Source organism: Halichoeres trimaculatus, unplaced genomic scaffold (assembly GCF_033239565.1).
Source record: "Halichoeres trimaculatus isolate MK-OKI-2021-1 unplaced genomic scaffold, fHalTri1.1 fHalTri1_scaffold_5, whole genome shotgun sequence".
In the NCBI taxonomy this organism is placed as follows: Eukaryota; Metazoa; Chordata; class Actinopteri; order Labriformes; family Labridae; genus Halichoeres; species Halichoeres trimaculatus.
Genome location: NW_027437183.1, coordinates 11,683,427 through 11,708,629, shown reverse-complemented (window position 1 = coordinate 11,708,629; position 25,203 = coordinate 11,683,427). Strand labels below are relative to the sequence as shown.

The 25,203-nt window shown below is 39.7% G+C and overlaps 1 protein-coding gene across 2 annotated transcripts; it reads left to right on the top strand.

The window, feature by feature from the left end:
* The first annotated feature begins 714 nt into the window (after positions 1-714).
* septin5a (septin 5a) lies at positions 715-24,586 on the top strand. Of its 2 annotated transcripts, XM_074669494.1 has the most exons (12): positions 715-857; positions 1,008-1,021; positions 17,983-18,073; positions 18,267-18,353; positions 19,591-19,714; positions 19,818-19,952; positions 20,103-20,220; positions 20,317-20,418; positions 20,940-21,036; positions 21,144-21,279; positions 21,417-21,519; positions 23,421-24,585. In XM_074669494.1, exons 1-12 carry the CDS (start codon positions 812-814, stop codon positions 23,481-23,483), a joined length of 1,116 nt encoding a protein of 371 aa, XP_074525595.1. In that variant the 5' UTR covers positions 715-811; the 3' UTR covers positions 23,484-24,585. The 2 variants fall into 2 exon arrangements, with proteins under 2 accessions (XP_074525595.1, XP_074525594.1); XM_074669493.1 differs by lacking the exons at positions 715-857; positions 1,008-1,021 and adding an exon at positions 15,092-15,468 and having other exon boundaries at positions 23,421-24,586.
* Positions 24,587-25,203: the final 617 nt, after the last annotated feature.

Genomic DNA, 25,203 nt, shown 5'->3' with positions numbered 1-25,203 from the left:
AAGACTTCAACTTCAATTGATCCACCTAATTTGAGGAAATTGTTTCAAAGCATTTAACAATTTTAACTAGCTTTGTTAGCCTAACATCTGACAGCTACTTTAACGTTTTCAAGTTTAAGATTTCTTTACTTTTACAGTTAAGGTTGCTTAGCTTAACTGTTGAGTCATTATTTTTAGTTTGGTGTTAACTTTACAGTATATCCATAAATGTAGCTCTTAAAGGTTGCTTTTAGTTAATTCATCACTTAATATCTTTTGACTTAAAATACTTTGTCATTCTTTGCTTTTTTATTTCAGTGGCTGAAAAAAAAAATGTCTTAACCATAGACTGTATATAAGAGGTGTGACGTTCGAGACATTGTTCCTTCTCAGAAACACATTGCAAAGGAAAAGGTTTAAAGGATTTATTTTGTTTTTCCTTGATGTTTTTAGTAGTTGTTATTGTTGTTATTGTTCTTTCGTACTTGTTTTACTTTTTCTTGTACTTGATAAGACAGACTATGAGTGTTCAGACATCATTTAAGACAAAATTCCACAATAGCTGACTTCATCCTGGAGATTGTGTGTATCAGGTGAGGTGTTTTTTAGATGTCAGGTTGTTTTGGTCAGACCTCCCTCATGGCATCCTGGCAGGACTCCTGCGTGTAGAAAACCCTGCAGCGTGACTGGCTGAGTCTGCGTGGAGGAGGAGGGGCCTCTCTGTCAGTTCGACCCGCCCTCCTGCTGTCCGTCCGGGGTTTGGAAGCAAGACGAGGGGGCCTCTATCTGAGAGCCGACGCTTCGGTCAAATCGAGGGGGGAGAGCGGACAAGATGACGAGCAACATCAGATACAAGAGCCGGATCCCGGTGAAAACAGGTAAGTGCAGCGTCTGATTTTATTTAGATTCATAGTCCTATATTAATGAAGAACCGATGCACTGATCTCTTCATGTCTCTGTGTCCCTGGGCGTCGCTCTCCATCCCTGCACCTGCGCCGCCTCCTCTTCCACGCTGTGATGGCCAATAGATGAGAGTGCGGAGGTAAGAGACACCCTTATATGCTTATTTTGCCTTTTAATGTGTCATTGGGGGTGCCCTGAATTAGGGAACATTTGAATGTAATCTCGCTTTTCGCGGCCAAGGATGCAGCAGCAGCAGCACTATTTGCGTGTCAAATATCACACATTGGCTATTATTGGAAATGTGCCTGAGCGTTTTATACATGCAAGGTGCTCTGAAGGCAGCCATGCCATCACAGGCTGAGCTGTGATGAGCAGACTGACAGACGGAGGGGGGTGAGGTTTCATTTTTAGACGCGTATGTGGAGCAGGCCGGCGTGCAGCCAACATGGTCCTTAAACGACAGCATCCCTCCTCTCCATCCTCCCTATCCTCTCCATCCTCTCCTCCTCCACTCAGCGGAATGATCAGCGGTTGTCGGTCTCTGAGTGCACAGGATGGCTCCTCTAATTGTTGAGACAGCACGACTCTTGAACACAGTAAACCCTTCCTGACCATTGTTCCGCTCAGAAATACAGCTGCCACATGAGCCTGCAGGGGAGGTCGCGTCTCTGATGACCCTGGACCTTCCTCCTCCCCCTCCTTCTCCTCTTCCTCTCCACATGCAGCGTGTCTGCTGACTGGAAAGGGCTGTTTGCGTGTGCTTGGATGATTCAGCGAACCTTATTGTTGGTAAAAATGGAAAAGGGGAAAATAATTTATGATGCAAAAGAGCACAGTTTAGTCACACTAACAGCCTTAGAGCTAAAAATGCAGGAATAGGAGATTCAGGAGCAAATACTCCACTACAACATATGAATATGTTTATGAGGCTCTACTGCATAAATTATTGTGCTGCTGCCAGTTAATTAGGTCAACATGAAATTTCATACATTTTTAGTCAACAAATACAAACCACAACCCCAAAAATGACTTACTGTGTTGATTAGCAACTCTGAATTATTGTCAGCAAAGACAAACAGTATCATTACTAAAGATGTGGTTATTGCATGGCTTGTATTTAATTAGAATTGTTGTATTTCTGAGGTAAACCTAATAAGCCAAGCCAAAAAAAGGGATAGTTACATGTTACTAAATTGGGTTTGTTAAAGGTGAAGTGCTAAAAGGCAGTGTTGGAAAGTAACACATTTACTAACAATGTAATTGAGACACTTTTTCCGTAGTTGTATTTATTTGAGTATTTTAAAATCATAAATTTCACATTTCACAAGAAAGCAGCTGATTGGATGATGCTGACACAACAAAAACTCAAAATATTTTACAACACTTAGTATAATTTACTCTCACCCAACAGGTCCAAGTATAAATCTTCTTCCAGGATTTCTTGGGCACTCGAATAAATATTACTGTTGCTATTTATACTATTTACAATTAAATCCTTATGTCTGGCTGAACAATCAGCCATGGACTGAGGGTACAGTGGTCTAAAAATGCGCAATACTGGCAAAAGTTGCTGCAGAAGTATTCAAGGTCAAAATCACTTCACATATGTTGGTTATATTATGACTATTACTTTTGGTACTTTCTACTTGTCCTTGAGATTATTAAACTGGTGGTTTTTATTTACAGTAAAATGTCATTAATGAGACTGGGATTTTACTTTAGTGGAATATTTCAGTACTTTTCCTACTCCTGCTCACAGAGTAACAAAGTCAGCTCAGCTTCTTTGCTGGAGACGGACAAAACTGGAATAAAAACCAGGCTATCATCTGCTGCAGACAGAGTCATATCTATCACATTATTCAGTTAGTTTTAGGAAACACAAACCTAAACATTGAGGTCTGTGTTATTGTACACGCTATCTAGAAAAATTTCAGCACTGCACTTGGCTGTCTGTTAGCCTGTTTGTTTTTGCAGTGTTCGTAGACGCAACAGTCAGGTCAGGTTTCTGAAAATTAGCTGAGTTACTTGATAGAGTTGCCCCCTGTCTGCAGCCACTGATAGACCAGCTGTGTCTTAACAAAGGAGCTGAAATCATTAAGGATTAACCCTAACCCTGTGGTGATAATTATTTACAAGTACCTCATACAACCCCACTTCAAAAAAGTCAAACAATCTCTTTAACATGCACCCTAAGCTGATGAGGCTGTCGCAGTCAGTGGGAAAATGCTCTCCAAGCATTAAAAGTAAAACTGGTCATCATGCAATATACGTTTTGGAAAGGCTTATATGACCACTTATTCAAAGTGTGTAGGAAAAATCATCAACAAAAGTCCAGTGTTTGTAGATTTTAATCCAGTATCCGGCCGTTTCTGTGATCTTTGTGCTCCTCCATCCCCCTCACTGATGGTAGATATAAGCTGGTTATGCTGCAAACAGATTTGCCTGAAATTTCCAGTTGGATTACATCCAGTAGTTGAAACCTTTGTGCACACACACACACACACACACACACACACACACACACACACACACACACACACACACACACACACACACACACACACACACACATATATACACACGAGCATGTGAGTAGATTCCAAAAAAGCTGGATTATTTGATTGTTGCAGGGTGCAGACTGTAATGTTTTCAGATTCCTGGTTTCCAGTTTGTGTAGAAACGCTGAGAAAGATCCTTGAAGCAGCTGTTGTGTCCTCCTCTACATCTCCATTCACTCATGCTCAGTATTTAGATCATGATACAGTTTTTACACATTGTGAGTCGTTCTTTATCTACTTTATCGGTTTATCACACCCACATACTCGACTGCAGCTGACCCTGTTGGTCTCTTTTGCAAAAACATATCATTCTGGATCAGCCAGGCTGCTGCGGAGGAGGAATGTGAGAGCTGGAAATATAAAAATAACGTTACTCGGTGTGACTGACTCAATGCTGAGATCATATCTGCTGAAAAATCTGGAGCTGATAACCAATCCTAAATCAATATTTTCCCAACATTCCCCTCCTTTCTTCCCTTCCTCTTTCCTAATCGCTCTCCTTCTCCTCACATTGAGTGATGCCGTCACTTCCCTTTGCTGTAATATTATGTTGCCAAGCAACAGATTTAAAAAAAAAAAACCCATTTTCATAACTCGTATGAAGGAGTGGACGACACCATCTGACCTACCCACAAGGCTGTGTGGTGGTTATTCTGTGTGTGTGTGGGCGGGTATTCTCTGAATATTTATTCATCAGAGCTTTTAACGAACACCATTTAGACATCAGCCCTAAAACAGTAATAACTATAAGGATTAAAAAAATCACGTTTTTATTCTCTACATGTAAAAATCACAATAGAGGAAGAGAGCATGCTGAGCTGGGGATTTGAGGAATTATTTAAAAGCCCACCAGGTGTTTGTAGAGACTAATTCTCTGTGCAGAACGCAAAGAAGAAAAAGCAGTAATAGCCAGAATTGTGTTATTTTATATCTTTACTTATTGATTCTTTCACTCTCTGCTCTTCCCACTGGTTTTCCTTCTTTAATGGAGTTTTATTGTAAGAAGTTTGGTCGATTGATTACACATACCTCTGAGAGAATGTTATCTTATTTAATCCAGATAAATGTGGATCCAAACCACTGTTTACAATTTACAAACAGTTAATTACGTGTGCATCGTCTCCCTGTGTCGTCATGTCAGTCTGAGCAGACATCACTGTCGGGTTACATCAGGTCAGCGGTTACATTTCCTCCAGGAGACATGAACACTAGTTGAGTCAGATCCATTTGTCTGTCCATATGTGTCACTTCACTTCAAATACACTCAACCATCATCTCCACCTCTCCTGACCCAACCCTCCCCTCTCCTCACCCCACACAAAAACCACACGGTCACTACCACAGATGGAGGCCTCACCGTCTCCCATTGAGGACCAGCTGTGGACTGGGAATAGGCGTTACCCAGAGGGGGGTTGGGTGGGGTGCTGGAAATGGGATTTGAACCCCCTGTGGATCTGTGTTTTTGTGTTGCAAGTAGGGAATTAGAGAAAGGCCAATCCACAAATTCCTGGACTTCTTCTCTTTGATAGATTTCACTTAAACCATTTAATTTTTTTTCTGTTTTTTTTTTTGGAGCAGCCTGTAGGTAGGAATTATAATCTTAACCCACACTGGCACCTTCTGGTAGGTCTAGTATAACTGCCAGTCAGTAAAACTTAACGATTCGTACTGATGTCCACAAATCTTTAATCTTCACAGTAGTAGTGACATGAAGACACCGTGAAAACTGGAACAATGGAAAATAGTAGTTTAGCCTTCAGGCTCAAATCATCACAACCACACAGAGATTCACAACATATATAATGACTTACTCTTATATTCAAAGTACATAAACACAACATAAGACAATATTTACCGTGTTCGCCTGCTGACCAACAGTTTGAAACAAAAAGGACGAGATAAAGCATCTTCGACTACTCGCCATCTCTCTCTTCATAGACTGAGCTGCTGCCGTTAGCTCAGCTTCCCGGTCAAAGACGTAACGTCTCTCAGCACAACTTTATTGACACAGTAACAAAACAAACAAAACTTGAAATAAAATTTTCTATGTTAACAAGATAACTTTCCTTTGAAGCTTGCCTTAAGTATTATACAAAAAGAAATCTTATTAAATTAAATAGTTTCGTTTTGTAGCTTGATTGTTGCCATGGCAACCAATGACACTGACGGCGACAGCTACAGCTAGCATCATAGAAGCAGGGTGATTTTCAGTTATCCTTTCCGTGTAGTCAAAGAGCCTCTGCCCCAAAAAAGTCCCACCAAAAATAAAATTCTGTGGTTTGAATTGTTTTTTGATTGCAGCATCAGTTCTTAATGACAGACACAGCCATGAAACATATTTTTACAGCACGCAGAGTGTTTTGATGCCTTAAAATAAACTTGGCATTTATAATCACACTCTACTGTATGTCTACTTCCATCAAGAGCCAACAAAGTAATGCAAACAAGCCGTTTCATTCTGCTCTCCCTACATCCATGATACAGACTAGCTATAGCTTTCTCAGACCAGTCAGCGGTTGTTGTTTTGAGTGGAAGTGACTCAGACTGGATTGGGTTGGCTGTTCTCTGATGTTTAAAGCACTCTTTGCTGCTACAGTCAGCCTACTGCACATGCTGTATCAAGATTTTTCAGCTGACACACTAAAAATAGTGTGAAATAGATGTTACACAGACGGAAGAACTGGTGTGTGCTTGTTTCACCAGCGTATTTGGTGGCAACTCTGTAAGGTTGTGCTGTTTGCTAAATGCTAAAACCAACATGCTAAAATCTTCCCGTTGCTTCTCAGCCCAATATAGCTTTGGATGAGGGAATATTCTGAGATTTGAGGACAGTTTGATGATAGAATGCTCTTGGGATTATTATATCTGCAGAATTTTATGAAGACCCATCTGATACTTATATCTGTCGCCAACAAAGTGAATGCATAATCGAAAGACTAACATCTGAAAAGCTCTGCAGTCAGCCTGTCTTTAAGCCGAGTACACACCAGAAGATGAGACCCCTCTCTTTATTCTTGCAGTATTTGAAGTGTCTGCCACAGCAATCACAATAACCTACTTCTCTGAATATCATGCCCGCTTAAGCAGCTTCTGTTGCCTTTGTGAGTGTCTGTTTATCTTCAGGTGTGCGGCCCTGCACAGTGATAACATGCACATACTTTAATTCCGTCATGCTGCAAACATGTGTGTCATGCCTGTGATGAAGCAGAGCGTGTAGCACTCTTGTTTGTTTTCACCTGAAGCAGCTCACCTTGTTTCCCACTCTGGGTTTCACACACAGCGCTGCAGTGCTTGTTGTGCTTCAGCTCCGAGTTTCAAGAGGCTTTTTGGAAAGGAACTGGAGGCTGCCTGACCCAGATTGCAAGAGTCTCTGAAAAATCTTTTTTTTCGTTGGAGTTGATGTGTTTGGGATTACACGTTCTGTGGAAATACGGATCAGAGGTTTTAGCAGTTAGCCAATGAGATGAAAGACGAGATTATTTCATAACTGCTCAAGCTCTAATTAACGGCAAAAAATGTTTCTGTTTTCAAATCAAAGACAAAAACAGTTCATATCTTGCTTTGAAGTCCTGTTTAAACACAACGTTGGTCTCACTTCATATTTTCAATCTTGGCTTGGAAACAACAGTCGATAAAACAGTCTCAGCTCAAAGTGCAGGTACTCGCATTTTTATAAAGCTGTTGTCCAAATCAAGCCAGCTTAATTATCCTAGCTCTTGAGACTCCTTTTAAATAACTCATTAAAATGAAAATCATTTTATAGAATCAATCAGTAAAATTATGATTAGATTGACAACTTTTTATCATCTGAACTTTCTTTCTTGTAAACAAACATCGTGGGAAACAACCACCAAATCTAATACTCTGTGATCCCACTACTTGGCATCAACCAACTCAAAAGCATAAATCTTTTAAAACAGGTTACAAATATCAAGTTTAATCTTCTTAAACTGCAGGGAACTCTTGTTTTCTGTAATCCTCTCTTTACCTGGAGAAACTTCCTGTCTGGGGCTATTTTAGTGGATTGATTGTGCACAATTTGCTCTTGTAGCTATCATCAGAGGTGGAATTTTGTTTAATAAATAGCACTGTTTATTTTCTCTGATGCATTTTAATAACTATCTACATTTATTGTAAAGAAAAGTAAAGCTTGCCTGTTGGTTACTCAGATCAGTTATGTTCTTCTTACTTTCCTAAACTTTCTTTTTCCTCTGTGAGCAATAAGCTGAATATATTTTGGGGAACCTTGTGTTTATAAAATTAGTCAAGGGCAAGGCTATGTCCCCTTTAAGGATCCATTGTCATCAGAAAAGGCGGATGCTGAAACTGGGCTTCTACAGCTGAGTGTCCTTCACTGAAGTAATTTATCGTTGCCTGAGCAATTACATGCTGTCAGATTAGCATGTAAAAGAGACGAGTGCACACAGGCCTGTGCATCTCCATGGAGAGAAAACAGGATGAAGAGAGGCGACTCATGGTTCATTTATGTTGTTTTTGTACCCCTCTCCTCCTGTCTTCCCCTTATCTTTCCCCACCGACCCTTTTTGCCTCACTTTACTGGTGGGCAGGCAACACTTTAACCAAAGCCATCAGGGTTAATGGTGTGAAAGTGTCAGCTGGACGACGGGGAGATGCAGAGAGTCATCAGTAAAGGTCAGCGCTCTTTACTGCTGCATCACATGTGGTCAGAAACACAGCACTCAGTGTAAAGCTCAGTAATAAGAATAGAACAGAATAAAATAGAATAGAATAGAATAGAATAGAATAGAACTTTATTGTCATTGTAACAAGTACAACAAAATTGAAATCATAGCAGCAATCAAGAAAACAAAAGTAAGAAAGTGCAAAAAGGTCCATAAGAAAATAGATGATGACAGCTTGTCCATCATTCTCCAGTTCAGCCAGCCTCCACCTCCACAGGGTCCAGGACTGAGCTTCTTCTCCAGTCTGTTCAGTCTGTTCTAATGTGACGTTCATGTCCAGTGTTGGCTCCGTTAGCCACGTCTGTGAATAGCATGATGCTACTCTTCCCTCTGGTATTCCCTCTGTTGCTGGGTTAGCATGGTTAGCTCTTCCATCCAATTGGAGATAGATCTTACGTTCCCAATAACGATGGATGGAAGGACAGGTCCATGTCGTCACTTCTTAGCTCACACCTGAGAACCAGCACGTCATCCTCACCTCCTTCTCCTCACCTTGTGGGCAGACATCAGGCCTTACGCCAGTTAGCATTGACATGCTACAGGCTGCTAACAGCTGAGTTCACATGTAAACAATGCAGCCATGGTTACATGTAGGCTCTCCAGACAAACACAGGAGAAGAAAGTAGAAAAATTATCACTGAAGCCACAAAAAGTGTGGTGTCCATGACCAACAAATGAGCCATACAAAGTAATGATCCACTCCAAATACAAATAGGACGAAAAAGAGAAGAAATTACAAGAAATGGACAAAGAAGAGAGTGCTGCTGCAAAAGGCAGCCATAGCCAACAGGCAACAATAAACAGTTTCACTCTGAATGGCAACTGAATTTCAACACCACTGTCAGTCTTCATTTCAGCTTACTGTGAAGTTTCAAACTCAGCATTTCCATATTATTACTGTTTCCAAATTTGAAGTCTTCACCCCGAACCAAAGTTTTCAGACCTTATCAAGGATCCCTCAGACTCCCTCCCACAAAATACATATTTGGCAGCATCATCAATTAACAGCTGCACGGTATTTCTATGTATTAAGTCAGTGCATTTGTTGTAAGAAATGAATCTGTAGGTGATTTCATGGTTTCTTTAAGTCCTGTAACGGCGCCACTTGGGGAACTGCTGCTCCTCCTCTGCACACTGATCTGAGCAGAAAATAGGACACGTCACTGAGGATTCACCTCACACATTATCTTGTGAAACGGGCTAACTAGTGAAACAATCTAAAGTGATTCTGAGGCTCAGTCTTTCTACATACTGTGAATAATCTGTGATGTGTTCTTCAGCCTCGCTGTGTTGTTGTGTTGTGTCTCATCACTGCTGCCTCTCTGAAGTGTTTGGCAGCAGGGAATGATGAGTACTCTGTGGGACTTGACTCATTTGGATTAGTTAGAGTGTGTGTGTGTGTGTGTGTGTGTGTGTGTGTGTAGTTTTGTGTCTGTGTGTCCTGGCAGTGAAGCTGACTGCTGGGGTCTTTTCAGAGTGGTTTCCTGTCCAGCCATGATTTTGTATGAGTGAGAGGAAGAAGCTTAGTGCGTCCTGCTGGCTGATGCCTGGACCTCTGCCTCTGCAGTCAGTGGAACATATCAACACTGAGAAAAACTCGATGAGAGAGTCATGGAACATCTAAAGGCAAGATTAATATTCTGAGTGTGAAAAATATTTGTACTTCTTTCTAAAATATATAATTGCAAAGTTGGATACAATATTTCATTCATATGAGGATCAGAACCTAAGAATATGTTGTTGAAACTACTGACAGAGGAAATAAAGTAATTATATATGATACAAAACAAAATTGCAGTATCCTACTGTATGACATGATACGACATAATACAAAATTATGCAAAATGATACAAAATGATCCGAAACAATCCAAGATGATACAATATGATATGATACAAAATGATACGATATATATGACACAAAATGATATGATATGATATGATATGATATGATATGATATGATATGATATGAAATGATATAATATGATATGATATGATACAATATATGATCCTAAATGATACAATATGATATGATTTGATATGATGTTACATAATACAAAATGATACAAAATGATACAAATGATATGGTATGAAACAAAATGATACGATATTGTATGATACAAAATGGTATAATATATAATATGAAATGATACAAAATGATATAATATAATATGATATGATACAAAATGATACAATATGATATGATACAAAATGATACCATACGATACGATACGATACGATACGATACGATATGATATGATATGATATGATATGATATGATATGATATGATATGATATGATACAGCGCAATTGAATACCATACACAAAGTTTTGACAGGATATGACACATTTTGACAAAATAAGATACAGTACGGGCAATTCAAGATTCAATCATTTATTCATCTTCTACAGCTTATCCTATTCAGGGTTGTGGGTGGCTGGAGCCTATCTCTGCTGTCTTAGGGTGAGAGATGGGTAAGCCCTGGACTGGTCACCAGTCAAACACAGTGCTGACTTACAGAGACAGACAGCCTTTCACACTTACACCTACGGGCAATCAGAATCACCAATTAACCTGATGAGCATGTTTCGGGACTGTGAGAGGAAGCTGGATTACCCCGAGAGAGCCCACACATGCACAGGGAGAACATGCAAACTCCACACAGAAAGGCAGAAATACAATTACAAAAGCTTCAATACAATAACATTTATACAGAAAAGAAAAACTAGATGATGTGGCTTGAGTTAAAGGACAAAATATGATTAATAAAAAATGATGTAAAAAGATATGTTTCAAGATATGATAGAAACTGCGATAAAATACCATGTCATAAGATGTGTATTATTATACCATACGATAACATGATGTGATGATACCGTACCGTGCAATAAAGCAATACAAAGAGCTAAGCTTCAAAAGCTCTAATTCAATAGTATGTACCAAAATATAATATGATATACAATATATACAAAAGGCAGTTACATACAATGTCATAGCACACACTTTATTTCCCCCAGGCAAACTTATTTACTGCTAGTTTGATTATGTTTAACAAGAGGAGGGGGTTGTGCTCTGCAGTTACATCACATGCTCCATATGCAGTGATCACAGTCCTTAAGATGAGCACGACTGGTCAGGTTCAGCTCCGATCCTACTGTGTCTTCCTAGTTTCCCCCTTTATCTATTGTCCAATCTCTCAATAAATGGATAAAAAATATATTAAAGCCAGAAGACAAGAAAACTTAAGTGCAGTACTTCAGTAACTACATGCAGTGATTATAATTCCATTGATTGACAGAAAGTGGCAGGCAGCAATTACAACATTTGTTTGATTTAAGATTAACAAAGTGAGATTTGGTCTGGCTCTGCCATCAATAAATTAATGCTGAAAGCCTTCGCGGCTGATACTATCTTTAAGTAAAACATGAGTTTCAGAGTGTCACATGTCTGTCCAGTAATTATAAAGCTGAAGTCACAAGTATTTAAGATTAGCTTAGCATTAGACTTGTTACTTGATAATCTGAAAATCCCCAACCAGCATACTCACCTGTTTACAAATTATCCCTATTTCACTAAATCTGCAAAGAAAGGTTCGGCAAAAGCAGCAGTTTGTTAGCGGTACATAAGTTGATGCTTAGTATCTTTTTAAACAGACAGAGCCAGACATTTTGGTGACAAAAATGAGCGAGTTTTAATCTCCTTTCTTATCTTTCAAAAGATTAAAGTTCAAGTCTGAATAGCCCCTTGTTCAAATTATAATCTGCTCATTTGTTTTTAAAATTGGAAGCTGGTAGATTCAGGAAAACTGCAACAACAGGCTGTAGAGTCTTCAGTAAGGAAATGAGTGAGGAGGAGTTTTTATGGCTTCACTTCATGGCAAGAAAATGAAGTATGCTGATAAATTTGTCAGAAACAAATGAAGTGTGACTGGTACAGATAATGTGTGTCATTTTGGTGGTTTAGTTTGTGTGGATTGGAGAGAGACAGCTGGCAACTGAGGAAGGAAAGGTGGAGGGATTTTCCTGGGGGCTGTCTTAAAACCATTTCACGACATCTGTTCCTTTCTTCTATTCACATTAACCCACCCAGCCCCCCTCACACACACACACACACACACACACACACACACACACACACACACACACACACACACACACACACACACACACACACACACACACACACACACACACACACACACTCTTTCATGTCTCTGTAACAGTTAAACTCTTCATCTAACATCACATTTTTTGCATCAGCACCACACAGACTAAGACAACAGGATCCTTTTTCCCCTTCAGGAGGCAGCAGTAGACCCAGACCATCAATATTTCATCTGAGTCCTCTGACTCCCCCTTGTGGTGTGGAGTGGTAGTAAAAGACCCTGCACGTGGCATCACAGCCGGGTGTGCCGACGTTATAGGGAAGAAAAGAGAAAAAAGGGCCGTTTATTTCAAAGAGCGTTTAGGTTCTGCTGCCCACATCATGTATGAGTTGGACACACCCAAACACACTCACACATACACACACACACACACACACACACACACACACACACACACACACACACACACACACATACACGCTGACACACACACACACACACACACACACACAGAACTGTTACATCTGGAAGTAATTGTCTGCAACCTCTGAGCGCCTTGTACCTCACTCACCTCAACACACACACTGATGCACACACTCCTAAAGTGACCAGTGGGGACGACGGGGTGACTGATGAGCTTTATTATTACACTCTAGATCAGAGCTTCTCTAACTTTTTTAGTCTACAGCACCCTTTAATGCTCCCTAAACACAAGCACATGTACAGATTATTCAGACATATAATCATGTATGGATCTAATATTGGATTTCATTCCCATGATTTGGAAAAAGTCCAACAGATTGAAGCTTGGAGAAATATTATACTTTGTTTTTAAGACAAGAGTTAATTGAGATTAATGATGTTCCTGTTGGAAAACAGGAGTTAGGAAACCATACACACTCCTTAAACACATCATATCTTTATTTTATCTGTTCAAAGATCAAAAGTGTAAGAGTGACAAATAAGAGTTTTTAAAGTGCTTTTGTTATATATTGACGCAACCATGTGAGCTTAGTGTCCCTGCTTTTAATATTTAAGCTGAGCTGAGCTAACTGGCTCCTGGCACACGAAGGCTAAAAATCTTTCAATAAACTCATCTAATAGGTGATACTTCTGTTTATTTTAATTTCTGGTTCATCCTAAGTGGTGACTGTCTTGGCAGCATGAGAAAGCTACTATTACCATGAGTCTGTGTCATTTAGCTCCTCAGTATCTGCTGTGTGCAGACTTTGTTATTAAAAGGATGATGGTAAATACATAGAGTGGTACTATGGTACAATGACGGTCATACAGTCAGCAGAAAAGTATACCATAACATGCAGTTCATACGGTTTCTAAATACAATTTATGACAGTTTAGTTAGGTGTTACTTTCGTGCTTCTTCCACACAGATTTTAACTTCGACCCCTGAACTGCTGGCTTGTGATCCCAGTTAAAAATCTACTTGGGACCTCTTGGCAAAAATGATGTTACTCCATAAATATGTGAGCAGTTCTACTTAAGTTATTTTTCTTTTTTAGCTTCTTATAGGTAGGGATTTTCGTCACTTGTTAGTAAACACAACATTCAAACTGGGCCCCTCCTCCTTGGCTCAGTGCCAGCGGCACCACACACCCACAGCCTCTGACCATGACTACATAAACACATTCACAAGCCTAGCAACCACCTGCAGTATCGCATTTCTACATAGAAGAGACTCTGGAGCCATGCACCTGACTTTGTTAGCACAAGCTAATCACGGGTGCTTGATACATACCTGGTTAGCATAAAGCCAAGTCATGTCGCTCTTTATCCAGTGCTGCTCTACATTGCCTAAAAGCGATTGAAAGTCGAGCCAAGCTTCACCCTTGTTTAGTAAAAAGCTTTATCTTTTGATATTTCGTTGTACAATGTTACTTGTGTTTTTTTTTCATCCATGGTACGTCCACTATTGTAGCCACCCAGGATAGCTTCTTCCACTCGCAATTACCAACACACAATGTTACTTGTGCACTGGGCGCACTGTGACTGTCTGAGGTAACCACACTTCTTCCCTGCCCAGAAATGTCCCAAAACAACCAAAACATCAAAATACAGGCTAACCTTTAATAATTTCAAAACCCCTATTAACCCCCTATTAATTTTTTAACTCTGAGGAATTTGATGTCTTACATGATCTTAATGTTGTTAAAAAGGAGCAACCATTCATGTTCTTCCTGCACATCAGTGCATCAGCAACATCAATCCGTTATTATTTTTAGAAGTCAAAAGGGACACTTTCACTCTATGTGTCTGTTATAATTGGATTTATGAAAGGATATTCTTGCTGTGCAGCTGAGTATTGTTCCAGTGATTTATTTTTCTTCTTGTCTTAAGACTTGATAATCCTCAGGTCTAGACGGCTCTGAGCAGCCTCTGTCCAGCCTCTGTTCAGCTTTCACACACAGAGTTTTCACTCAAACACTGATTGACAAGTTTATTTACTGAATAATCTGATAATCTCACTCCACAGGCCTGAACTTGCAGCCTTTGTGTCTTTGAGTCGCACTGTTGCTTTTACAATGTCAAGTTCAAACTAGTTCCTCTCTGTTTCTCGTCTTTTCACCCTGAGGTCAAAGAAGCATCTACACTTTCTCTCCGCTCCTCCTCTTTCTGTCTTCCTCTGCGAGCTGGTGGTCACTTCTCTTAGAGCAGAGTTTTATTTTTCAACTGTCGGAGCTGGGGGAGGGAATTCAGACTGAATGAATGAGTTTCTTTTAGACCTTCGCTTCTTCTATCCCTCCCTTGTTTCCTCCCTCAAATTGCCACCTCTCTCTTACTCCCTTGCCCCGTTTCCCTCCCTCTCAGTTAGAATTCCTCCGTACCTGTCTGAACAGGGAGAGTCGGAGAGCCGCAGGGCAGAGGGGAGAAAGAAAGTAAAAAGGGAAGAAGGGGGGGAAGAAGGAGAAGGGACCCTGGTTTGGGAAAGTAGGAGGAACAGAGGGTGAATATTTAAAAAGCAAAAACAGGAAAAAGGTGTGTTAGAGACAACAGATAGAGAGTAAGGAAAGAGTTTATCAAGGTCTCGAGGCTTCAGGCTTGCTTTTCCTCTTCCCTGCTGGGCTGTTTTCTAACTTTTGTGAGACCCGTGGCTATTTCGGTCCGTCAGTGTCGGAGCGGTTTGGGATGGATGCCATCATGCTGCAAGAAAAACTGGTGGAACGGCTGCTGTGCCCACGAGTGAGAACTGCCAGGCAGAAGGTAAAAAAAACATGGATTTCTGTGAGGGGAAGAAAAATGGGTGAAAGTGTGAAGAAAAATTCAAATAATATGCAAATCACAGGCTCCAGGATGGATTTTAGACATACAAACAGGAACTATTCACACCTCTGGACTGAGTGAAGCATCTTTTCACTGTTTTCCTTTCTGTGTCTCTGTTTACTCTCCTGATATCTCCTCATCACGATTGATTTACTGATGAGATGTTTGTATTAGTTCTTTCTCACTAATGTATCCACAGATTTCCACATTTCCTGGCATTTCAAAACTGTCTGTTTGCACCGCCTGTGGTTTTTGTGTGTGAATGTGTATTTTTTTCCTTTTTTTTTTGAAAACACAATCCTCACCCGAGGCGGTTGTCGGAAATGCCAGTGACAAGTTATGACAGCATATGAGGACTCCAGCCGTGTCTTTTTTGTTGCGTGTTTACTGAGTGCAAAAAGAGCTTTTCAGGTCTGTTGAATGAAGCTTCTGTGAGTGTGTGTGAATGCTCTCGGAGGCTTGAAGTGTGTATTTATATCTGGACATTAGAGCAGACTGTAGGGTGAAGATGACGTTGTGCCAGATGCAGCACTGAGACTCACTGTCTGACAGAAAGAGAGAAGAGAGACGAGTATCTTCTGGTTCTGTTTGTGTGCATTCAATCAGAGTTTTAGTGGAAAGTCTGAGACGCTGGTTATTCTGGGGAATGCTGTGCACGTGTTTTTCCACACACTTGTAGATTTTCTGTGTTATGGACGTATTCTGTCTGTTGTGGTTTACTTTATTGGACCAGACTCTGCCAGATACATTCAGTTTCCTCATTAGAAACCCTTTGAGCTCCATTCCAGTTATTTGATCTGCTTTTATATATAAGTTCTTTGTTTTTATTTGTATAATAAGAGGAAAATAACACTCTAAGTATCGTATTATGAAAATGAATTAACAATTCAATAATTATTCGAGCCAAAGGGGCTCATAATTCATAGTTGTAGTTTAGATGTGAGTATCTCAGACTTTTGGTCTGTGTTTTGCAGTGTGTTAATGCTGCAGATGAAGCAGTGTTTGTTGTGTAGATACAAGGAATGTTTGATACCACTTTTTTCAGACTGATACCAGTATGAATACTGTCTCTTGAGCACTCACTGACACCAACTACCAATACCAAGAAAGCTTTTGATACATAAAATTTTGATTAACATAGACGGATAATTTTGATCAAACACAGCACAGTTACTCTGCTATTAAGTCCAAAATAAAACAAAAACAACTCTCTCTGAGTTTACAATTTGTTTTCAACAAATTATTATTAACATTATGATTATTTTGTCAACCCTCCCTGGTTCATGTTGTCTGAAAAGGACCTGGCACCCATTTGCAGTGGTGTCAAACCACAGAATGTAGCGACAACTGCGGGCAAGGAGGACTCAGGATTTTTTGCCCTGAGTGTCAGCTGCTGGTATCGTCAGCCTTTACCAGAGACCCGATACCTTGAAATAAGGCTAGTATCAGCCCAATACCTGATACCGGTAGCTACTCACCCATCCCTAGGAGATACTAGACTTTGATAAGTTTCTCTACTTTCATGGAGTTTGAAGTGTTGGCATCAAAATACATACACATTTCTAAAAAGAAAGAGTTTGTTAAACATACTGGAATACTAGTGCTTTGATTAACATGTTGACCGAAGACAGGACTACCCTGAATGACCTTAAGTCAGAACAAAGGTTTGGCTTTGTGTTAATTTTATAAATCTGCAAGATTTAAGATAAATTTTTAGGTTAAAAAAAGTATATATATACATATAAATATATATATGTATATATATGTATATATATATATATATATATATATATATATATATATATATATATATATATATATATATATATATATATATATATATATATATATATACATTTTGACTGCTGAAGACCGTCAAATACTAAAAAAGGCTGAAACCACTCTTAAAGGAATAGTTTGTTTTGTTTTTGATGTGGCATCACATGTTGAGATTCATGCTGTACACTACGTACACTACCTTCTGTAGATAACAGACTGAATGGTTTCTATTTGGAGAAGCTGGCCACAGTTTCTGCACAAAAGCTAACTCTTTACCACTACTGACAGATTTTTAATTAAACTTAAGCCACTTTAAAAAGTCCCACATTAAAAGTAAAAGAATAAGTGAGAGCTTCAACTTGACGTCAGACAGCCTTCGCCCTCTGTAGTGTGATAAGCTCCACTATAAGTAGTGCACTCAAGACTGATGAGTACCCTTAAAAAACCCGAACTATCCCTTTAAATAAACTATCAGTCAGTTGATTTAATTAACCCTTGCTTACATACAATCATTCCCAGCAACCTATTGATACAGAGACAAGGTTGATGGTTTTCCCCTCTTATTTCCAACTCATTACACAGTTTTTATTCAATAGTTTAAGCCATGAATTACTTAATCTAAACTCTTGATACTAAGATTTTTCTTCCCTTTCTTTTCTTTTTTTTCTGTCATAGGAGAAACAGTATGTGGGATTTGCAACTCTACCAAACCAGGTCCACAGGAAGTCTGTGAAGAAAGGCTTCGATTTCACGCTGATGGTGGCAGGTCAGAAAACGTACTCATCTAACTACTCAGTATCCAGTTTATTATATTCACTCTGCTAAAACTAAATGAGTCTGTTAAACAGACGAGTGAGAAACTTTTCCTTCACTTTGTTTAAAATTAGTTTGATCAAATGCTGTGGTAACTTTAGAGGCTAGAGTTTGTGATCTGATTAACTTCTCATTTCTTCCTCCAGGAGAGTCTGGCATGGGTAAATCCACTCTGGTTAACAGCCTCTTCCTCACAGACCTCTACAAAGACAGGAAGTTACTGAACGCTGAGGGTGAGTCTGTGCATTATTTATGATCTCTGTGTCAGCTGTATTGATGCACTGTGCTGTCAGGAAAAACACAGTCTGAGGCTGTGATATTCTTAAACACCAGAATATTGCCAGTTTGTATCACATTTAATTTTAATGTTGGGTTTTAATTTTTAAACAGACTGACGTTAAGTTCAGCTGTGACCTCTCAATCAGGACAGAGGCGTAGTAATGTGTCCACTCTCTTGTCCAAATATGGTCACCTCTGGCTCTGGATGGTTATAATTGTGGTCTGTGGTCCGATAGGCCACGTCAAGGTGTCTTTGTCCACTTCATATTGTCATGGTATCATCTCAGTGTGTGTAAGACTGTCTTTATTCACATCTTGATGATAATGTGGATGTGTAAACATAGCAAAGTGTTAGATTAATCCTTTTTACTAGTAGACACAAATAGCAGCAGGCGTATAACAGGTAGCTCAGTTTGCATCACTGCAGCTACGTCTGGGAGTTTTTTGTTTCTGATATTAAATAAAAATTTCCACAAATACTTCTTCCTGTTCCTATCCATTTAACTTCAGCTAAGATTAAAAAATATTCAGGCCTCACTGAAAAATAAAACATCAGACACTTTATTTAGTCCTGTTTATGTAATGTAGGTTAAAAACGATACCTACCAGCTGATGAGGAGAGATGATCTCATATGTCCAAGTGCCAAAGATTAAAGTAATAACTTCTTTTTTTTAAGAATTTGTCATGAAAGATCAACAAAATTGTTGTTTTGTGTCCTTAAATTATTATTTTTTTTAAACAAAGAAATATAAACTTAGCACAAAATGCAACTAAATTTGTGTTTTTGTGTTGATTTCTGTCTTGTAACAATGCTTCTTAGCAAAAAAAAAAAAAAAAAGATTTAAAAGCCTGTTGAAAAATTTGCCACTTTTTTCTGGCAATACTGAAAAGTTTATTTTGCTGTTGGTAACAATTCTTATTTTTGCTTCTGATACCTACCGACCGCTGACCACAGTTTGCACTAAGTTTTGCATGTGGAAAGCGTTGTCCTTAATAAAAATGTTAATGTTTCAAGTTTGATACTGTTTAGCAGTCTTGCCACATGCACTGAAGCCAAAAGAAAGACAAACAGAATAATTTACTCTTGGAGACTTCATTCACATCAGAATCAGACTTGTTCAGCAATATCTATGACCTTGTTTCAGCCGTGTCATTAAACTTTCTCCTGCTATGGTTCGGTTGCTTTGTAGAGCGCATCAGCCAAACTGTAGAGATCATCAAACACACGGTCGACATCGAGGAGAAAGGAGTCAAGCTCAAACTGACCATCGTGGACACTCCGGGGTTTGGAGATGCTGTCAACAACAACGAGTGGTGAGCTGAGCTGGAAGACGTGATCATCTGACGTTAGCCTGATTCAGCCTCATAGGAGAAATCAACATTTATGTTTGTGTGTGTGTGTTTGTGTGTGTTGTAGCTGGAAGCCGATCACAGACTACATCGACCAGCAGTTTGAGCAGTACTTCAGGGATGAGAGCGGCCTGAACAGAAAGAACATTCAAGACAACCGAGTCCACTGCTGCCTCTACTTCATCCCTCCTTTTGGGCACGGGTAATGTCACACACACATATTCACACACATTTACACACACAAAGAGTCAACAATCATCCTTTCTGCCCTCAGATTTCCTGCTCAGAGTCCTACATTCAAACTCTTTTGTTACGAGTCACGTTAATAACCTCTTTGTTTTTGTGTCCATAGACTGCGCCCGGTGGATGTGGAGTTCATGAAGGCTCTTCATGAAAAGGTGAACATCATCCCGCTCATCGCCAAAGCTGACTGCCTTACACCCAACGAGATAAAGAAGCTCAAAGACAGAGTGAGTCTGCTGTGTTACTTATTTATTGTGCATATTGTTCCAGTCATCACTGTTTGCTGATGTGTGTGTGTGTGTGGTGTGTGTGTGTGTGAACAGATACGAGATGAAATCGAGAAGTTTGGGATCAAAGTGTACCAGTTCCCCGAATGTGACTCTGATGAGGATGAGGAGTTCAAACAGCTGGACAAGGAGCTGAAGGTGAGTGTGGCGAGTCAGATACCTGAATCCACTTGACTCAAGTCTCACTGTGGGTGGAAGTCACTTCAGCTGTGGATGAGGGTCATTAAATCCACTCAGTTTCATTTTCCAGGCAAGATTTCCATCGGAAATGTCTCTCAAGACACCAAACTGTCATCATTATCTTTCACTTTACGCTTTCATATTTTACTTTGAAAGATAAATCCCTGCTTCTCTCTTTTACTGACTTAAACTCAACCTAAGACCCTATAAAGTCTACAGAAAAAGCATAACTTCATACACTGATGAAATTCATCAGCAGCTGTCTGAAGTTTTCTGCCTGAATCCACAGATCAGCTAAAAATCTGTGCCAGAAAACTGAACAACAACTCTCTCTGTCTTTAAGCTTCTCTTAAGCCGCTCAGTGCTCTTTTGTGAACGTGGATAATAACTGTGAATATGTACCAGGGCCCAGCGTGCTCACTCTGCTTTCTTTGGATGAATGAGGGATAATAAAAACAATCCCTCCTCTTGTCTTGCAGGAGTGCACCCCCTTCGCTGTGATCGGCAGTAATACAGTGGTGGAGGCTCGAGGACAGAGAGTGAGGGGGAGGCTGTACCCGTGGGGCATTGTTGAAGGTTTGTTCATAAATTATTATTATTGTATCGTCTGTGCATGTCTGAGTTCAAATCTGACACAGTTTCAACATCACAACATTATTAATTCAACACTTTTCGTCTCTCAGTGGAGAACCAGTCACACTGTGACTTCGTGAAACTGAGGAACATGCTGATTCGCTCACACATGCACGACCTCAAAGACGTGACCTGTGACGTCCACTATGAGAACTACAGAGCGCAGTGCATACAGGAGATGACCAGGTGAGTGTGAGAAACTTAAACTTGAGAGAACTCCACATCTCAAATTACCACTGAGGCCGACAGATTTCAGAGCAGATTATTTTGTTTAGTGTTTCTCGTCCTTTAATTTTGTCTCTTCCTTTTCTTCTATTGTGCAGTAAACTGGCTCAGGACAACCGTATGGAGAGTCCCATCCCCATCCTGCCGCTCTCCACCCCAGACGTGGAGACTGAGAAGCTTATTAAAATGAAAGATGAAGAGGTATGACGATACAAATATTCATTTCACAAACAATATGATACTTTTATCAGACAGCTTTAGCTTCCAGACAGTTGTTTATTTCCTGGATTGAGTGTTTTCACCTGCCTCACTGTAAAAACAAAATCTTATCAAGTGTTTTTGCCTTATTTTAAGTAAAAATTGTCTTGTTATACTTGATATGAGCCACATTCAACTGGTCAATTCAGAAAAAATGTCTTGTTTCAAGTTATTCAAAGACAAAAATAAGGTCTGAATTGCTTGCAACTAGTAAAAAAATCTGCCAATGGAACAAGAGAAAATTACTCAAAAATTTGCTCGAAACTAGAATAATGTCTTTATAGAATAGAAAAGACTAGAATAGAATAGTATAGAATAGAATAGAATAGAAAAGAACTTTATTGTTATTGTAACAAGTGCAACGAAATTGAAGTTACAGCAGCAATCAAAAAAACAAAAGTAAGAAAGTGTATAGAAAGTGCAAAAAGGTCCATAAGAAAATAGATGATGACAGCTTGTCCATCATTGTCCAGTTCATCCAGCCTCCACCTCCACAGGGTCCAGGACTGAACTTCTTCTTCAGTCTGTTCAGTCTCTGTCTCCTGGATCCTGTCTGCTCACAGCAGGTGAAGCTCTTCCAGTGTGGCATTGGTGTCTGATGTTAGCTCCGTTAGCCATGTCTGTGAATAGCATGATGCTACTCTGCCCTCTGGTATTCCCTCTGTTGCTGGGTTAGCACGGCTTCCTTATCCTCACCTTGTGGGAAAACATCAGGCCTTACACCAGTTAGCATTGACATGCTACAGGCTGCTAACAGCTGAGTTCACATGTAAACAATGCAGCCATGGTTACATGTAGCATCTCCCGACAAACAGAAGAAAACGTAGTAAAAATATCACTGAAGCCACAAAAAGTTTGGTGTCCATGACCAACAAATGAGCCAAACAAAGTAATGATCCACTCCAAATACTAAGATTACGAAAAAGAGATGAAAAAAATTACAAGAAACGGACAAAGAAGAGAGAGCTGCTGCAAAAAGCAGCCATAACCAACAGGGCGGCACCTAGCAAAGTAACTTATTCAATATAACTAATACAACTTATATAACTTATACAAGTAACTTTCTTCTTTCCATTTGCCATTACTTGTTACAAGCAATTTAGACCTCATTTCTATCTTTAAATAACTTGAAAAAGACCATTTCTACTGAAAATAAGACACAAACACTTGATAAGATTTCTTTTTTTTCCAGTGCACTTTATTTTACCCACCTTGCTAGTTTCAGGTTGGACCCTCTTTTGCCTTCAGAAGTGTCTTAATTCTTTGTGGGATAGACAAGGTGCTGGAATTACTCCTCAGAGATTTTGCTCCATATTGACATGATAGAGTCACACAGTTGCTGCAGATTTGCCGATTTAACATCCACCAGTGTGAATTGATTTAAGCTTTTTGTGACAGAGGATGGGTACACTGGGCTTATAACGGGATCACAATGGTCTGCAACAGTATTTACGTAGGCTGTGGACTTTAACTCGTGCTCACTTGGTACTAAGGTACTCAAAGTGTGCCAAGAAAATCTCTCCCACACCATTACACCAGCAGCATCCTGAAATGTTGATACAAGGCAGGATGGATCCAGCTTTTATGTTGTTAATGCCAAATTCAGACCCTACCATCTGAATGTGGAGCAGAAATCCAGACTCATTAGACCAGGCAACATTTCTCAGTGAGTTAAGACCAAGATGACCCACAGCAGTGTTTAAATTTATCTACCCAGCATCTGTGTATATCTTTTTAACTAAGCAAAAGCTGATGCATCAGGTGATCTTAGTGCTTTATATGTTGCTTCATCACTCTTTAAGATTCCTCTGTTTCTCTTCTTTCCTGTCTGTCCCTCTGTGCAGCTGAAGAGGATGCAGGAGATGCTGAATAAGATGCAGCAGCAGATGCATGACAAAGAGCAGTGATGTCGCCCTCTGCAGATCTGTGCTGCAGCGCCCTCTGCTGTTCCTCCCCTGAACAACAGTGAGACCTTCGGATGATGATGATGATGATGATGATGACGATGACCATGGCGATGTGGTGTTAGTGGTGACTCTGGCTGTGCATCTCTCGTCAGTTTGGTGCTTTGTATAGTTTGTCTGCCTGGAGGGTTTTTTTTTTTTTTTCCTGGGGGTGTTTTCTTCTCTGAAAATATCTGTCTCCCATTCTGAGCCCGCCCCCTGCCCCCGCTGTGGTTTAACAGTCTTAACATATATATAATATAAAAGCGTAATTTAAATTACTACTCAGTGTATCTAATTTATAAATGCCATGCTAAACTTTTTGGATATTTTGTCAGGGTATATGAACATGTGCTACAAGATGTTTTGTAAAGAAATTGAGTTTGTTGTTGATGTTGAAATCTGAACATTGATATTGTTTTTTATTATGTGTTTGTGAGTGTGTGTTTGGATGCCTTAGCTTGTGTATCTCATGAAATTTAATCCAGTATCAACCAATTATCCGTCCATATAACTCCTGTTTCTTTCCCCTTGACCTCACACTTTGTTATTTTGCTCTCCGATCTTCATAAAAACCTTCATGTGATGTTTTTTTTTCACATGTGGCAAGTTAATATATCCTCTCCCAGCATTTTTTAACATGCTGGCTGAGCTGGAAATGCACTTATTGCCGGTGGCTTACTGTGAATGGAGAGCCTCTGACATTACAGTCAGAGCAGTGCAGGGTGCATGTGCAAGCATGCTGCCTTTACTCATATCTGCTAAGTGCTGAGGGCCTATTTTTACTGCTTTATAGTGGTCGCCCTGTGCTTGTATTAAAAAGTACCATGATCTACAGTCTGCTCTGTTCTTTTTTTAAAAATAGATCTATGACAAAGAGAGAGTACGGAGTCTATGCTTCAGTTTTAATTTCCCCTGAAAGTGAGCTGCTGTGTTCTGCCAGTGAAGATGTGTTCCTGAGTGTGTGTGTGTGAGAGAGAGAGTGTGTGTTTGCTGAAGCTGAGAAACAGTACATATTTTGCCTGAAGGTTGTGAGCTCAGCCTGTGCCCTGTTTATAAAGGTGTTAAAATAAATTCTTGTTTCTCGTTGCTCTGGCCTCACTTGTTTCTCTGCAGATTTCAGTCACACATCACAGTCCGTCCGTCTTCGCTCAACATACTCGGTCACTTCCGGCTGTTAGAGTCTGAACAGCTGCAGTCTGCGCTGAAGCTGCTGCGGGAACATTATCTGCTGATTCATGTTTATCTCCTGTAGACACACTTCCTCTGCAGTGCGCACACAGCGGCTCCCTGACACTCAGAGGAGAAACCAGCACAAAGTCTGAAGAATGGAAGTGTTGGAGTTGAAAATTTCTATTTATTATTTTTTAATTAATTTTTATTGTTCTGTGAAAATACAAAATCACAGTGATACATGTCAAGATTCTGGGTTCAAAATTGTAACACAAACATCTAAAGCAGGAACAATCCTTCAGTTAAATTTCATCTTCACTGTATTTGCAAACCATTTTGTTTCAGTTTTGATGGCATGTTATTTTCTGTTTTGTTTCTTCTTTACTTGTGGAGAGACAACATTTCACAAAGTCATCCAGGCTAAGAGATACAACAGCTTACATTCATCTTGGAATCAAATTAGCAGTTATTCCCTGTTTGCCTCAAAATAAACTTGTGTACCCAGATCATA